Below are 18,040 nucleotides of genomic sequence, written 5' to 3' on the forward strand. Positions count from 1 at the left end.
AATACTTTGGTTTTCAATGAGAAGTGTGGGCACTTAAAATATTGTGGTTAGATATTTATACTTATTACATAGTTTTATGTAAAGCTGAAGTTAGGACATTTTTGAAATGACCTAGACTGAATATCATAACTCTGCCAACTACAAAAAGTCAAGTTTAATTTTTTTTGTATTAGTATATTTCAAATGGACTAACTTGGCATTAATAAAACTTATCTTTCTTTAAATTTTATGTACTGACTTTTGTAACAATATTGGCAATAAATATCCAATGGGTAACAAAAATCACCTAAAACTGAAACAAAATTTTAAGGTTTACACAGCTAGTATATAGGTAATGGTATTGCTTTATTTACAACCAGGATACTGTGCAGTGATTCAAAATAAATTTTTTTCAGCAAATTTAACCAAAATATTCTCGACATATAAGAATGCATCATTCCTCACAAATGATAAATTTGAGTTTCTCTGCCCCTGACTGGAGTACCAAACCTGTCTGATAAACCATTTGATAGAAAGTTGGCTTTTAAATTTATCAAAAGACAGGTCTGCAGATTTCTACACATCAATTCATTGCATTACAATACAAACTTGTAGATTTCAACATAATTTGAATATAACACATTTTTATCATGCCTTTGAAAAAAAATTGAAAAAACTGAGAAAAAATGCCACTGTCACTATACAAAATTTTAGATTCACTGTTTGTAGAAACCTAATTGAGGTTATCCCTATATGGACGTGTAAACCAAATAAGTTGTTTAACAGCCGTTACGGAGAAGAGTTTTGCCCACAAATAGCAAATTAGCCTGAAAAATACACACTGGCATATTTCATTTTAATTTGAACAAATCTGATTAAGTTCATCCCTACAGACCTGTTCTCCACATATCAAAGGAATCAGACTTTTAGTTTGAAGAAGCAGCTTGGAATGTAGAAAGATGACAGACTCTGGCTACATCACCTATGAGATAAGCTCCACGTCGCTGAGAGTGGGGCTATAAAGCACACAGAAACACAAACACACATGTATGTCACATGCATACGTACGTATGCATTATTGTCTTTCTTACTGTTCCTGGTCACTTTCATCCTCTATCTCTCTGTACCGTTCATGTAATTGTGTCCTAGTCTGTTTTGGCAGCATTCCACTTGGTGTGAGGGAAAAATCCCACATGATTGATGCCTGAATCCATATTATTTGTGTATTTGGTCTTCTGTTTCTTCCTACTCCTCTATATGTTGGCTTCCATGCTGCTTTCCATGACCCAGTGTACCAATGAAGAGTAAGCACTTCCTCTTCTGTCTTTAAGCAAACCACTTTTCCAATTTGTGGCTGTCTTTTCACATCTGGGAGATAGACTGCTACAAGCATGCCTTCTTTCAGGCTGGAGAAGTCATCCATTTTCTCAAGGCTATTTCCCCTGTCTTCACTTGTTGGAATTGGTCTCCCAATGACAACCTGTCAAAAACAAATTTTATTATACTAAGGCCAGGAAGAAATTTCCTTGAAATTCCCCCTCCTACTCAAGCCAATTTAGAATCTTTTTTTGAGATGCAGCAGATACTTCTGCATTGCAATCATTGAAGTGCCGTTGTACAACTGAGCGGTATGGAAAAGTCCAATGGAGACAAATTACTAGTCAGTGCAACCTGTTTGAAGCTTGCTGTTTCTATTGCAGAGCACAAAAGGTCCTACTTGCTAACTGCATAATTCACTCTGATCACAGGACAGAATTATGAGACTGTTCTGTAAAATGTGGTGGGGCAGAGGTTAAGTGGCTAATACATGGGGTGAAGGTAACATGAATAAAAAAATCAAATGATACAACCCACATTGAGGAGTCTAATAGCACAAGACTTATCATTTTACTGTTAATCCTTTTTGTAGCACATATTTTTAGTTCTTCTGGCAGCAAGTTGAAATGCTCAGAATTAGTTATGTGAACACTGCCTGTATATTTAATGCCTCTATCGTTGTGAACTGTTTGTAAAGTTTGGACTCCAAGTCATCAGTAACAATGTTATTAGCAGGAATTACTGCTGGATTTGACAGAATAACAAATAAAAAACTTGCTCATTACCTCAAAAGCTGAGCAAAAAACTCCAAGGAACAATTTTTTTCCCCTCAGGCAGAACCACTTATACATGTACACATTAGCTTTTCTGACATAATGCTAAAATACTAATACTCATTTTGTACAAAATGACATCATGAAAATGGTTCACAGCATATTTTTATCTCACTAAATTATTTTTAATGAACAGCAGTGACTTGAAAAGATATTCTAATGTTAGCGTAGCACTTAAAGCCCCAGTGCTGCTAACTTTTGATGATAATTTCACCATTTTTATTTTGAATGTGAACCATAATTCCTTGTTCTTCTCCCCAAAGAATGTTGATATACACAGTATCCAGCTTGTCAACTCAGCCCCTATGGTTGTACACTGCATTGTTATTGTTGAAAACTGACTTCTGGTCCGGACTAGAATTCAAATGTAAACAATAACCATGCATTTTACACATATAGATGCTAAGTTGACAAGCTAAATAGTGGGTGTTTCAACATTCTTTGGGGAGTAGAATAAGAAGTTGCAATTGATTTATAAAATAAAAATAATGAAAAAAAACACCAAAAGTTAGCAGCACTGGGGCATTAAGCTATCTTAGAATATGATACAGAACCAGGTAAACATATATATTCACTTCAAACATATTTATACAGCTAAGGGCATCAATCGATGTCAACAAGAAAATAATAACATTGAAAAGAATTGTTGGCTGCCAGTCAAAGTGTAAAATTAAAATCAAAACTTTTTGAATAATATAATTTAAACAGTAATGTGATTTGCATCTAAAAACAAATGCTATTTGAAAAAAAAGACTGCTTTACACACAATAGTGAATCTTCATGGCTATACTCACATCTGGACACTCATTCTCAATGTTCTGTTGAATTGAAAGTATGTGATCTGGCATCGAAGTGTTCTGCTGCCTATCTCGTCTCTGCTTGGCAGCATCAATCAAGTCATGTAGAAAACACCTTTGAGGTCTTGAAGATGGAGCCTGATAAGAAAAGTAAATTTCAATGAAAAATATCTTATAGCATTGTTCACAATAGTATCAGAGATATTATTTACAAAACCCAATGGCGTAACAAAACAAGCCAATATGACAGTATTTGGTCTATACATTCTGATGCTGCCCCTTTCTGTCCCATTAGAATCAAACAGTTGCTGTACCAATATGAAATTTATGTGTAAAATTGATACAAACTGACAAACTAGTATCAATAGGTGGTAAGATTAAAATACACCTTGAGAAGAAACGTTGGTCTCAGTTAGTAGTGTTTTCATTGAAATAAACTCAAACAAACCAGTAAAGAATGACCACATGTAATTTTTCTTGGTGAACGCAAATCTTTGACAAATGCCCAGTCAAGATCTGCACAATTAACGTTTCTCCAAATTTCACCCAAAATTGTCACATGTGCAGGGATACCTAAGAAAGTGTAGCTTTTGAATGAAAACGATAGCTTTGACACCGTGCAGCATAGCTTGGTTAGGGAAATGATAGTTGCTGGAATGGAATCCATAAGTTTGGTCGTCTAAAACGACAGCTTTGAAAATATTTTTATGTTAATGGCGTAAACAAGATGGCTGACAGCAAATGCAGTGGTAGCAGCGGTAAATATTTACCTGTTTCGACAAAAATCACCAAGTTGTGTTGTGTAAGATGCTGCGTTCAGTGAGGTTCACGTTCGATTACACTTACGTAAACACAGAATAAAAAGACAAAAAGAACCCACATAAAATACTTTCCAGTGCATGCGAATGCACGTTTTCTTACCTTTGCATGATCATTGATATTTTGTGCAAATTCTCGTAGCCACTGTTTATCTCTTTCACATGTGATTCTTCCCTGGTATGCATCAGGCAAGTCTTTCCGTAGTCTTTCTGGGTCCATTTTCTCAATGCTAGGTTTCACCCATTCTGGCACATCATCAACATTGGGTAAAGTCTAAGATATTTCATAAAGAGACATTTATTGTAATTACAATCTTTCCCAGGAATTTTCAATGACATGCTGAGCGTAGCTGGATAGAGCTCCTTTGTGTTATGCTGAGAATGATTGCTGAGAATGAATTTTTTGTGACACATGTGTTGATGGAGGAGGAAATCTTTGATAACCCACTTCAGTTGGCCTGACCAAAATGGCAAAAATAGCTGCAAAAATATGTACAGCAGTTAATTTGATCAGTTTGATCACAATTTGAACATATTTAATTAAAATCACGTGTACAAACATGTCTACTAAATATCAAAGCTGTCTGATGAGTAGTCTTTCAGAAACACATTTTTTTACACAAGTGGCAAAAATTGCCCCCCACAATACAAAAGTGCCCATTTTTACCTAATTTCAATATATCACATTAATATAAACCCTTTGAACGTGTAAACCAAATATCAAAGCAACCAGACAAGTAGTTTTTGAGAGAGAAAAAATGTTTTGACTACAAATGAGAAGAATTGCCCCAAGATAAAAATTTACATATTTCATTCAAAATTCTATATCTAATATTAAGATAAGCTCTAGCAACCTGTGCACCAAATATCAAAAGCTATCTCATCAGTCATTTTTGGAAAAAAAAATTGACCAAAAAATTGGGAAAATTGCTCCAAAATTATAAATACGAATATTTCACTACACTTTATACAAAATGGACTGAGGTCATCCTGAGGAACATAGGTACCAACTTTCAAAGCAATCAGACAAGCTGTTTCAGAGAAGAAGATTCTTTGACTAAAAAATAACGTCAAGGACAGTGTGCTCATAGTTGGTTTGAATTGGTCCATCAAGAAATATTTACACAAGAAAAAAAAAAGAATGGCAAAAGTAAATGAGGTCTGAAACTTTAGGTACTGGAGGTCAACTTTAGGAACAGGCTTAGCAGAGGAATGTTTCAACACAGTCCTTCATGGTTTCAGCAGGTCTGCCAATATGTATCAGTTCATGAACAATGACAGGAAATGACTCAAGGTCAGTAAAGTAGCCTGTTTCAGTCACTGCCACCACTCTTACACATAATAGGCACACTGCATACAAATAGGTTAGAGATTACAGAATCTACATCTCAGATGTGTGGGCTGTTTCTGTAAATGCCACCACTCACGCACATTTGCAGGATTCCCCCTTTTCTTACCTTATTTGAATATTCTGACACTGACATATTCATTTGAACGTTACATCTAAACCCCTGGGTCTATACCTGTTTGGCGGTTTGGGAGCTTTTGCGTGTGACTGACGTACATCCGTACATACATACATACATACATACAGACACCACTGACTCACCATATAAGCTTTTCGGTATTTATATAAATACCAAATATGAGGTAAAAATGAAATAAAAAATCCAAAAAAAATACAAACATGCAAATTATACCCCAATTTGTACACAACTAATTAAGAATACCTAAAGGAACTTGCAAACCAAGTTTCAACGCAATCTGACCAATGGTTACAGAGTTTTAGCAATTTGCAGTATATTCCCTTTCCTTCCTTATTTGCATATTTTTGACACTGGTATGTTCATTTGAACAAACCCACATCTCCATCCCTGCATGTACAGCGTACATTAAATACTAAGATGGTAGGTCCTTCAGTTTGGAAGTTTTTTGGATATGGACTGAATAACAGACATAGATACATACACACAGACTTGCAAATGAGATGCAAATGAACTGATTCACTCTATAAGATACCTCTTTTTGGGATATATATAAATATTATATACTAATTCTCTTCATCTGAGCATGAACAAAAGAATACGGTGCTGACAATGGTAGGCAGTAGGTGGACTACTTTATGAGCAAATTAACTTCGGTAGTTTATTACGTCACGTGTAGGCTGACATTTCAGTGTGTTTCATGTACAATATTTGTTTGTATGGTAACCTGTTTAACCTTTGAGTTTATTTTCTGAAGATTTGTTCAACAAAAAGTTAGTCAATGTGTGACAGGCATTGACAACAATGTCAGTGCATCTTCATTATGGAGGGAATCAAACCAATGTTTGTCAAAATCTAACAATGCAGCATATGATTCGATGTGCCATCATCACACATGCACGCCCAGAGACAAGAAGATTTGATGTCATACATATCCATCCACATTGAACTGACTGAGGAAATGTTTCAACTGTTGCGATGTCTTTTAAGCTGTGTTTTGTTCTCAACACAGAAAAAAACAAATGTTACTGTGGCTGGGACTATTTAGTAAACCGATCATGACTGTCTAAGGGGGGGGGGGGCATCGATAATAAAAGCTGACGCACGACAAACGTAATTCTTTCATTTAGGGGAGTGGGTAAAAGCTCATTTTGTTTGTGTGCGTCAAAATCGCATAAAGATTTTCTACTGTTTTTGAAGTGCGACTTTGCAGTGAGAATGCAAAACTACCTTTGCGTTCATCGAGAACAGAATGACCACAAAATACGGAGACAGAAAAGACAGCGAAAAGACATGAATGTGAAATAAAAACTTGTATGCTTTTTCAACGTGAAACATGTATGTGAAACATTTTCCTATGTGCGAAATACATTAAAATGTTCTGTCTTAAAAAGTGAAACGCGTAAAGTGGAGGTTTAGTAATCAATGTGCCCTTCCGGTATTTTTTCATGGGTGTGCGGATCATAGAGGTGTGTGGGTTTGTCAGAAATGGCATAATACGAAATTGATTTCTCATAAAAACTTTCGTTTTGAGGGGGGAGGGAGGGGGTTTCATGTAAAACGAAGGAATTACGTTTCTTGTGCGTCAGCTTTTATTATCGACAGCCCGTAAACATTTTATCAAATTTCCACTGTATAAAAACATGTGCACAAACCTAAAGGTCGTTGGGCCAGCATATCCAAAATACATGTACCATACCATATTTTGGCTGTCGATTGTGGGTGGGGGAGGGGAGACGTGAAGATTGATTGGGTATACAATATTTTTGTATTTATTTTCAACATCAGTACAAACTATGGACTATGCTTACAGTTTTGCGAAATCATTAGTGTGGCAGTGCCCACCACCAACCATTCATGACACTGCCTCATACTTCTTGCTAGCTTACGTTCAAAAAGGTTCAGTTTTATGATATCAGTACACCACTTTCACAAATCCAAGAGAATCAATTACAACTCAAAGAGTTTACCTTTCGCACATGGATTTATATATATGCACACACATGATTTGTTTATCTTGTAATTGTTCTGGCTTACACGGCAGATGTTCAAGCAGTTGACACCTCTGAGTATCACTGACCGATTGACAATTGTTTGAGTAGTGGAACCGAAGTTTCCCAAGTGCCCTTGTTTTTCTTCATAAAGTCATTTTCCCAAAAAATCTTTGTAATTGGAAAATCCTTTAAAATTATGTGGATTTCTGTATGGTCTACGTGTTTATGAAATGATAAATATTCATGCCATTCCAATAATTTTTGTTGACTGGTGGTGTGTTATTTTCACTGAGCGGTACACCTTACTGTTGCTATTGTTATTGATGTGTTATTATGAATTTTCGAATAGTAAGGATGTCTTTGATATCCAATATTGGAGTTTAAAGGGTGTTAGCGAAGTGACAGAGATGTAAGAGGATATGGCTAACCTTCAAGCAAATCAACCCCTTGATTCTTCAATTGGTGTGAAGTCATCATCTTTAAACTGGAGAACTGGTCTCCAGTTTGAAGTTGAACGATGTCTATATCTCATCCGCACTTTACCATCAAATTCCTTGAACTGAAAATGCAGTGGCTTTGACTGTCCCTTGAAATTCTTCACCATGTGTGGCAACAGCCATTTCTTTATGTCAAACACTCCTTCTACATGTTTGACAAATACAGGGACATTATATGAATTCATCACAGCACGCTCCATATCTGCACAGAAAGACATTCAGAATAATAAACACTAAAGGGAATAGGGGAAGTGTGCTTAAGACTGCGTTCACAAAAACCAGGGGGGCTGGAGAAATTCGGGTAAAATTGAAAATTTTTGGGGTTAGAGGAGGGGGACTGTAAAGTTTTGCTCTACCAACAGGGGGACTTTAAAATTTTTGGTTCCCTTTTTTTATGATTCCAAGGTTTGGTTGAAAATTCAATGAAATTTAATTACATTTTTATGTAATTCAATTGTTTTAATGTTAGTAATAATTATGAAAGATCTAGAACCATTCTGTACCATTTCATTACTTTTGTCTCAAAAAAAATTTAAAAATTTATGAATTTTCGTTAAAAGCAAACAAGTAGGCGTAGTATTGGGGCAGAAGCTGGAACTGTTGATAAGTTTTCAATAGTTCTTTGCAATATATCAAATACAGTTGCTTGCTGTCTCCCTACAGTATGCTGAAACACATATTATTCAGTTTGTCGACAAAAGCCTGCATATAGGAATATTGGGTGATAATTGAATCAGAGTCCAGACTGAAAGTCATTTGTCAATGATACAAATGCGGGATACATATTCACAGGCTGTGTTGGCAAGCTGAATACTGGATAGTTCAACACACTGTAGGGAGTAGAACAAGAATGCAGTTGTATAAACTGAACAAAATTATTGTCAAAATTATCAAAGTTAATACAGCTACTGCCCTGCTACTGCCTACAGGCAGTGTCACTGTTACTGTATACTATAGCAGTAGTGACAGAGATAGCTCTGACTATGAAATAGCTGAAGAAGAGTTTGGGTCATATGACATTCATGACAGTGAAACATATTTGTACACGTGATCAGGCCAGAAAGCACGACACAGAAGACCAGGAGACTTGAAAGTTATCTGGGATTTTTGAATTCTAGCACATGAGAATAATCAAATATTTCAATTATTATTAGTAAAGGAAAAAGACAGGGTCACCATGCTTGATTTTCTAAATTTTCATATTAGTAATACAGTAAAGACTCTAATTTAAAAAATACCATCAATGACGCTGTAGCTTCTCTAATTAGTGGCCAGGTCAGATAATTGGTTATTGGCATGGAGTGACTTGAAAAAACTCAATCTGAGGAAAGTTAATGCTGAAATTACAATATTAGTATCAGACACCTGCCGTCTTATCAGAAACCTATATGGTAGTTTTCTCATTTTGTACAATATCATGAATCATAATCTTAATGCAAGGGGGTATACTGGTGTTTGTAGCAAATCATGTCACTCCTTTTAATTAAAACTTACCATCCATTGTATAAATGTTTGTCTTCTTCAAGTGTCTGCTGATGCAGGAAAACAACTGGTCAATATCCTCGTGAGTATGACCGACCGGTAGGAAATGAAGGTCAACCTGTGATTGTGAAGGATACATCACTGAATAAATAGTGACCATTCAAACACATGGAAAAACATTGTATTCTTTCACTTTAATTTACCATTTTCCATAGAGGATAGAGATAAGGAAATATCTTGATAACTCTGTGCCTGATTTGAAATTAAAGGGAAGTTCACCAAGGCTGATTTTGCGTATGTGCTGCCTTTAGTGTCACTTATTCCGAAAAGCCATTTTCACCATTCATACCTCATGCAATTTTTTACAAAAACAGATAAAAATAGTAGTGGAAGTTGTAGTTTAGGGCTTCTTCAACTCAATTTATTTTGGATCATGGAGAGAAAATGAAAAGCTTGGCGCTTTCATCATGTGATATGGCAAAGAAATCGCTGGGAAATGGCTTTTTCCAGAATAAGCGACCCAAAAGCTATGTAAAAATCAACCTTCGAACCTCCCTTTGAAGTTTTACACTACAGGTATAATCACACCCGTTTAAACTCATTGTCTATTTTAAAGGCACATAAGCTGTAACTTGTATCAAGTTTTTTCAGTATTCTGCTTCTGTATATCAACTACAGTGTTTGACCCAAATCCATTTGTCATGCAGAAATTTCAGGTGTTTGTTGGGTCAATGCAGCTTGTATGTGTGTAGTGATCATTGCTTACTGTTTACAAATGAATTCTAGTCTGGACTTGAAAACAGTTTTCAACAATAACAATACAGATTACACTCATATAGATTGTGTTGATATGCTAAATACTTGGCATTAAATTACAGTTTAGGCATTCAATGCAGAAAGTTTAGGGAAACCACAAAACAAAAGTTCTGAAAAAAATAGCCAAAGATACAGCTTCTGGAGCTTTAATAGTCGCGCCAGCGGCTTACTGACTACGCATGCGCTTATTCATAATATACTATGCGAGTAACCGGAAGTGTACCCTTCTTTCGTGGGCGCCGCCATGTTTTTTTTTTGAGTACTCGTAAATAAACAAATACGAAACAAATTATTATTATATAACATGCCATTTATAAAATATACCTCTTTTATTAGCCAGTAAATGTTATTATGCACCTTGTCGCTGATACAGAATGTCGTTAATATAGATATAGGGAGAAAACTGTCGTGCATATGAACGGTGGCATACGCAAAGAATGCTGGGATTGAATTTTAGAAAAGCGCCCCCAGTGTCAATAATTAAATTCAAAAATTGCCAGTTTTTAGACGGAACGCTATAGTTTTCAGCTTGCAAGTGGAAGTTGGGCAGTGCGGTTACCATTGCAATGATAATGATTGCATGATACGTCCCTTGTTTAACGCAATAGGCTGTTATCAATGTAAAACTTGCCAATTTTTGTCCAAAATTTTTACACGTTACAGAAAATCTATAGGCCTACCTGCATGCTGCACTGCTGCAGGGTTTGACGTCGTGTACGTACGTGAACTGCTTTCATCAGAGGGAAACTGGGCATAGTTGTCATATATACGTTTATGAAGTAACAATTAATTACATTTTATCATGAATCAATACAAATTACATTGCCAATCTTAACCCCTGGCGTGACACCAAGGGCTGAGCCCTATATAATATTATGAGGGATCTATTTAAAGTAACACTGTTTACTAAATAAACTCACCATATCAAATACCTTGTACTGCACCAACACATGAGCAAGACTTAACATGTATCGATTTTTATTTTCACGATAGCAGTTGTCTAATTGAGTAAATAAACATCTGGATAAACGGGCTCGGTTGTCAAACAATGTTGCAGCAGCAGGTGCATGGATAGGTTGCTGTCGTGTGGATAGTTCAACAGGTCAACATAAGCCGGTATTATTTTACCACCTGGTACATTAGTATGGATAATATTGCCTGTATTTTGGAGAAAAGAAAAAATATTGGGAGAATTATTTCATACATTATTTAACAATCACTGTACTTGACTATTAGAATCAATGACATTTATATGACATGCAGACATGCAATATGAGCGATATAACCTAAAATAAATTACTGAGCAATCATAACAATCACACACAGCCTCCTCTCCCCATTCATTATTCCTCCCTTGTAATAGTCGCGCCAGCGGCTCACTGACTACGCATGCGCGTATTCATAATATACTATGCGAGTAACCGGAAGTGTACCCTTCTTTCGTGGGCGCCGCCATGTTTTTTTGAGTGCTCGTAAATAAACAAATTCAAAACGTGCTCTCTATTATTTTATAACATGCCATTAATAAAATATATCTTTTTTATTAGCGAGTAATTATTATTATCCACCCTGTCGCTGATACAAAATTTCTTATCATGCCTAAAAATTAAAAGAAGAGAGAAAACTGTCGTGCATATGAACGAGAACATTTGCAAAGAATGCTGGGATTGAACTTTAGAAAAGCGCCCTCTGTGTCAATAACTATGTGCAAAATTTACCCGTTTTTAGAAGTAACACTGGTTTTCAGCTTACAATATCGGAAGTTGGGCGGTACAGTTACTATTGCAAAGTTAATGATGGCACAATACGTCCCTTGTTAAACACAATATATAGTAATCATGGTAAAAATTGCAAATTTATGTCAAACTTTTTTACACATAACAGAAAATCTATACCTAAAGGGGTCCGACATCATGTACGTGAACTGTCATTAGAGGGTAGGCCCTAAACCGGTCATACTTGTACAAATGTATATAGAAAGTAACAATTAATTCTATTTTATCCTTTATGATTACTAATCATGAATCGATACAAATTACATTTTTACTCTCAACGCCTGGCGTGACACCAAGGGCTGAGCCCTTTATAATATTAGTATCATCTGAATAATCATATATCCCTTTGGAGTCATGATTGAGGTAAACAGAGGAATGATACCAGTATTGCACTCATGGACTGGCTGATGCAACAGGAGTTTTTCTGAATCTTTTTTCTCATACATAAAAAATAATTACAAAGTCATAAAATCAGCTTGACCTATAATTCTTGAGTATATAATTTTGTCATATTTTTTATTTAATTTTACATAATGATAAGTTTTGTTTCCAACAAAATCTCATAAACAGTCCAGGTTGCATCCATGTACCGGTACAAAGGAGATATGTTCAATGGTTCTAAAGTCGTTACAGGATACACACCGACACGGTACTGCATTACAAGCTGAAATTTCCACTATAAATGCTTAATTTTTGTAAATCTGGACAAATGTCAAAAAGTCAGCTATTGATCGAACGTGTTTGGTTTGATCCAAGAATCTCCTTATTTTACCATGTTAAAAAGAGGCCCTTGTCATTCAATCATATGATGTCTGAAAATCTTAACAAACTAAAAAAAATATTGTTTTTGTCATAGAATGCAAGTTTCAAAAACATGTGCTACACCTTGAGTGAAACAGATAGTGTTTACCTCAAATAGATGGTTATAGCCACTGTTTATTATACCAGCATTCAAAAACTACCCTCAGTGTAAAATGACATGCATCATCAGCAGTTCCACAGTGCACCCATGACTTCTTATATTCCCATTGAAATAACAACAGACAATAGGGGAAGATTTTTATGCAGACTTCCTCCTTAAAACACTGTGTTACATGAATATATCGAATTAAAATTAGAACTTTCATCCTGTGGCCCACATACTTCTACAATCGTTTGTGTTGTAAACACAAATTTGTGCACTTTCAGAGACATGTCATACTGGCATCTGCACAGTTGCATTATTATTGGACAATAGCATGGAGAAAATTGTGTTAGCGACAACTGAGCAATGGATATACCACTAGGTTTTGACCGCTTCACTCCAGATTAGCACTTGTCATTGTTTGCGAATATATATTGGAAACTGGTCAATATATTGCATTATATCATACCAGCATATTGATGGCACAAATGTAGCTATCAGATTGGTTGAGAATGAAAAGAACCATGGTATATACGTGATATATCATGTTTGGCACCTGCATGAGCTTTCGGCAAGAGCAAAAATCCTTTTCTGACATCAGTGCAAGAATTCCAATATACTGTTATGATATAATAGCAATAAATCACATCTAGCAATAGTAAACCACTCATTTGACCAGTTCACTTCTTGTATACAATGGCTCTTCTTTGTGCAAATAGGTTGTGAACTGATCAAAATCTCATGGTATGCTGTCACTGGGTGTGCTTTCCCTATGTAAAATACTGGATATACGTTCTTGTACAATTACGGAACACCGCATTAGATCTTTGGGATGTGTACCGCTAGTGTCGTGTGCCATACATTCATAAACATAAATCTACAAGAACGTACATAAAGTATTTTACTTGGTGTTTATTGCTTAATATCCATTGCTTGGTGTGGCATATCGCCTATGGGACAAAAGCTGACAACAACTCACCGGTAATATGCAATCGTATTCGGGCAAGCAAGCTTGTCATCTTATCCTCATTTACTAGTCTTGGGATTGCTGTTTTCTTCTGATCCATTCCATCCTGAATTATACACATTATTTCATCAGGTTCAAATCTTGCCTGTTCTCGGGTTGCATGATACACCTTTCTCTCTGTCCTATATACATAAAAGATACAATATCAACATTCTCAATACTAATCTATGATACTTCACAAAATCAACCTTCTGGGTAACAATGAAGCTTTTCACTGCTATCAAAAGACACAGGTACAACTGTGAATACCAAAGCCAATACACATGCATGTATGCGTGCAGGTACGGGGTTAAAAAAACAAAAAACTATTTTGCAAATGCATGGCCATTTATTAGTTTGTGAGGTTGTTATGTTGGTTACGTTTGGCATTTGTTTTGGTCAATGGCATATCAGTATCACAGTCATTCAATCAACTTATTTCAAACAAACTAGTGCATTATGACGACATATAATACTAGAGTCAAGATAGAGTATTGTCCAAGGATAGAACTCTGAACACTTTGTCTCTCTTCATGATTGATTCAGCTCACATGCTTACAGTGTTATCCATGAAACAATGAATAACTTGAATGGTATACAGCAAATAACTTACAGTACACATACATTCTCTAGGAAATTGAATTCTGAAGTGGACTTGAACTCATTTCTTAATATAACAAAATTTACTTCTTACACAGAGATGGACAAATTTGACAGGAAGAATAGTGGCATTTGGTTTATTATAGTATGATGCAAAATAGATCAAGAAGAGCAGTTCATAAACAAAAAAAGCAAAGCACTGAAATTATCAAATTTAGCAGCTTTCAACAATATAATGAATGAAGGGACCCCTATCATACTGGTCTCCCCTGTTTCAAATCTATGTGTCTGCACTAGTGACGTACCTGAGAATTTTCCATTGAATTTCAGTCCTGAAAACAGCATATATCATCATAAACATTGGAACCAATTAACAATATTCACAAGGCAGGACACATTTACAGCACATAATATTAACATTCCATGAAAATTATCATACACAAAATACTTACTCAACTTGGACAAAATGTTTTTTCAGCAATTCCGAAATGATTTCTTTTTCTTGTTTTGTCTTAGCTCGGTTTCGGTCTTCTTTCAACTGTGCACATATGCTACACTCAACGAATTCTGAAGTCTGTGAATGAATATGAACGAGTGAAAACAAGATGGAAAACTCCAATTAGTGCTGTCATATTGAGTAAATGCAGAAAAATACCCTGCACTGATATGTTCATTCATATTTTTTGTGTTGTAAGACTGTGACCCATACATCATGGCAAGTTAACAACATCATGGAGGTAGTAGTGGCCAGACTAATGCAATTGCATTGTGATCACATTTTGAATACTTATATATCAATCAAAACTACGAGGAATCACAAAATGATCAAAACCTACGGCCTTCCCTTCCCTTCGAATGATTCAGAAGTTGTGTTTGTGTGTGTGTGTGTGTGGGGGGGGGGGACAATGCATGCCTGCACCTGGCCCTGCAGTTGTTAGTTGCATTACCCTGGTAATTTATTCTAATCATAGAGTTAGGAAAATTCCTAAGTCATTTTGCAAACCTGCTCTATATACAAAAGTATTCATATGCTAATTTAAGTTATCGCTATTTGTTCACTCCAGTTGATCTCCATTTCAGTTCACTATCATTACATAAATTAAGATTATAAAGTGACTACCAAAGCCCCAACTAAGTTGATGCCAACACGTTTAGTAAGGTTTGAATAGTCTAATGCATCGATACCACAAATTTAATTGTAATTTTATGACAGAAGTCTTTTCATTGTACTTCCCTCCATATGATTTAGTTCAGGACATTAAAGTATAAGCACAAGTCATAACAATGTGCAGCGACTATTATGCATAATTTGTTATTGTGTAAACACCAAAAACAATGCGGATATTGTTTGCAAGCGATCAAATAGAGCAGTCACTTGTTGAATTTGAGACTGCCATCAGCAGTAATTTAGCAATACATGTATGTTGTAAGACCGTGGCTCACCTTAGGAATCTTAAATTCGGGTAAATGCTCGGCCCAAATTGTAGTGAAATATTCATAGCTTATGTTGTCCTCTGGTTTTATGTTATAGTCCTCTTCAAACTCTTTGCACATTCTCTGATAGAACATTTTCTTTGATGATGTTTTCGGCAGGTGAACTTCAGTTTTGTGCGGCATCCAATCACCAATTCGCTCGAACAGGAAGCGCATCCACGTCAACGCCATTGTCGTTTTGCTCTTCATTTTTATCTGATCGGCATTACGTGTACTACGTTGAAAACACCATCCTTGTACATGCGTACACAATTTTCGTACCGCTTCTGACTGATGTTGTGCATTTCACGCCATGCCTTTACGCAAACAGGCTTGCGAGAATGCGGAAATCAGTCTCCGTGTGCTTTCGTTTCCCTTTCATACTGAGAACGGAATGTTGTCTAATGTTGTCGAGGATATATTGTTTCTGTTTCACTTCATTACCAATGTCCTTGAATGTGAGTTCTACATCTTTTAATTCAGCGGGAGAAAAATCTTGTATGCATACGTTTTTGCAACATGTGACCTGGTACAAATGGAATAGTTTCTGAGTGGCTGTGATAGACGGCGTCTCTTTGTTTGCCGTACTCTCATACTATCGTCACATGAATTTGAACTTGATGCATACTCACTGGCGTTCTCACTGTCACAATGTGTAGATAGTTCATTAGTGTGGCTTGTTTCCGTTTCTTGGTGAGTAGACAGTGATGATGAATCGCTGGATTCTGTTGGTTGATGAGAGGAAAGTATCGATGTGTCATCTGCAACAAGATGACCTCTGCCGAAAGGTGCCGAGGGTGCCTCGCCGCTTGAAAGCGTGTCGCTGAATGGATACCCAGTTCTGCATATGTGTAACATATTGCGATTGGTTCTTCTTTGGCTATCGGTTAGGAAATTGTTGGTATGGTGGTACCTTCCTGGTTTCTTCACGCGTGTCTATATGCAGGAGCTAGTCAGACGCGATTTATTTTTGGCTGGTTTTGATCCCCGTTTGGATCTGTAGCATACCTACGCGTATACCAGCGTGAAGGTTATAGGTGTATTTGTATTTGATATTGGATGAAATTTGCATAAAATTACCATAATGTCATGTATGTAAACAGCAGTCCCCGCTCGATGTGGCATGGGATTAAAGAACTACAGTATATTAGTACGGCCCCGGAGGGACCGTGAAAGGGCAGCGCAACATTGATCGCGTCTCGGCGGAAAAAGAAAAGATCGCACTATAGACACACCTTAACATGAAAATTTATCGATGGTCGGTGCCACTTGCTTTCGAATAAATGCAAGCGAGCCGCCAAACCATCACTGATACATGTATATTGCACCAGTGACGGTTTTGCGGTTCGCCTTCTGATCGGAAGCCTGTGGTCGGTGCCAACTTTGAACAGAAACAATTTCGCCAAATTCATCACTTCGCCTGACAGTAGACAATCTTTCTTTGCCTGGATAACCCAGTAACACAGTGAACGATGTGATATGCGGGGGGGGGGGGGGGGGGGGGTTGGGGGTGGTTAGAAGATTTACTCTGAAGCATCATTCCTTCTTCCTGGCTGCGTCATCTTGATTTATTTCTGTCAACCGCATCTCTTTTTCATTTCCTTTCTGAGAAGATTTTTTCGCCCTCATGCGCATGCTGAAATGTCAATATTTCCTGTTTTTTTCTGTCACAATGCTTTTCTTTATATGCCATGACAAAACGAATAGAGAAATTTAATGCTGCACCAAATTTACATGGAAGTACAGGATAACAGCATCTGCTCCAGAATGCTGGAAAGTTTGAAAGAAAAAAGAAGCATCGTTTTACACGGTACAGCAAATCACAGATGTGCAGACGAGAAATCATCGAGATCTCAATCTTTAAAGAACCACTACCAATTTTAGTGATAACGTTTGTTCCAGGTATAGTACAGGGTGCTGACACAGGAAATTATGAATAAAGTTAGGTTATTTGGTAGCCATTTTGAGTGCTCTTATACAGTCTAGTTTTTTAACGGACCCGAATTGTGTTAAGACTGAAATGATTCCAGTTACTACACATGAAATGATTTCCTGTAGGCCCTATACGCAGCTACTACTTGTACATTGTCAACAGAGACAAGTCACCCCACAAAGCCAAATTTCCATGGGTTTTTTTTTAAAGACAGGCAAATTAAAAGCAAAATGCAGCATCTGTATATGTATATGCTACAGAATTTCCGTAGTATATATTTCAAAAGTTTATGTGATACATTTGTTCAAATTGAGGCTCATTTTGGAATGTAG

General features: G+C 36.4%; 1 protein-coding gene across 1 annotated transcript; it reads right to left on the reverse strand.

Annotated features, from left to right (window-relative positions):
• Window positions 1-326: 326 nt before the first annotated feature.
• On the reverse strand, window positions 327-16,812 carry LOC139151810 (uncharacterized). The gene is made up of 9 exons (XM_070724808.1): window positions 15,746-16,812; window positions 14,755-14,876; window positions 13,676-13,845; window positions 10,938-11,175; window positions 9,214-9,319; window positions 7,651-7,921; window positions 3,848-4,018; window positions 2,924-3,064; window positions 327-1,459 (listed from the first exon to the last, which is right to left on the reverse strand). Exons 1-4 carry the CDS (start codon window positions 15,983-15,985, stop codon window positions 11,018-11,020), a joined length of 690 nt encoding a protein of 229 aa, XP_070580909.1. The 5' UTR covers window positions 15,986-16,812; the 3' UTR covers window positions 327-1,459; window positions 2,924-3,064; window positions 3,848-4,018; window positions 7,651-7,921; window positions 9,214-9,319; window positions 10,938-11,017.
• Window positions 16,813-18,040: the final 1,228 nt, after the last annotated feature.

The sequence above is a fragment of the Ptychodera flava genome, chromosome 15 (genome assembly GCF_041260155.1).
Source record: "Ptychodera flava strain L36383 chromosome 15, AS_Pfla_20210202, whole genome shotgun sequence".
In the NCBI taxonomy this organism is placed as follows: Eukaryota; Metazoa; Hemichordata; class Enteropneusta; family Ptychoderidae; genus Ptychodera; species Ptychodera flava.

Bases quoted from the DNA above. Each gene is read 5' to 3' on its own strand.
- LOC139151810 (XM_070724808.1), bottom strand. From the start codon at position 15,985: ATGAAGAGCAAAACGACAATGGCGTTGACGTGGATGCGCTTCCTGTTC. The intron at 14,877-15,745 runs GTGAGCCACGGT...ATTCATTCACAG, and splicing joins CCGAATTTAAGATTCCTAAG to ACTTCAGAATTCGTTGAGTG. The intron at 11,176-13,675 runs GTGAGTTGTTGT...TCCAAAATACAG, and splicing joins AATACGATTGCATATTACCG to GCAATATTATCCATACTAAT.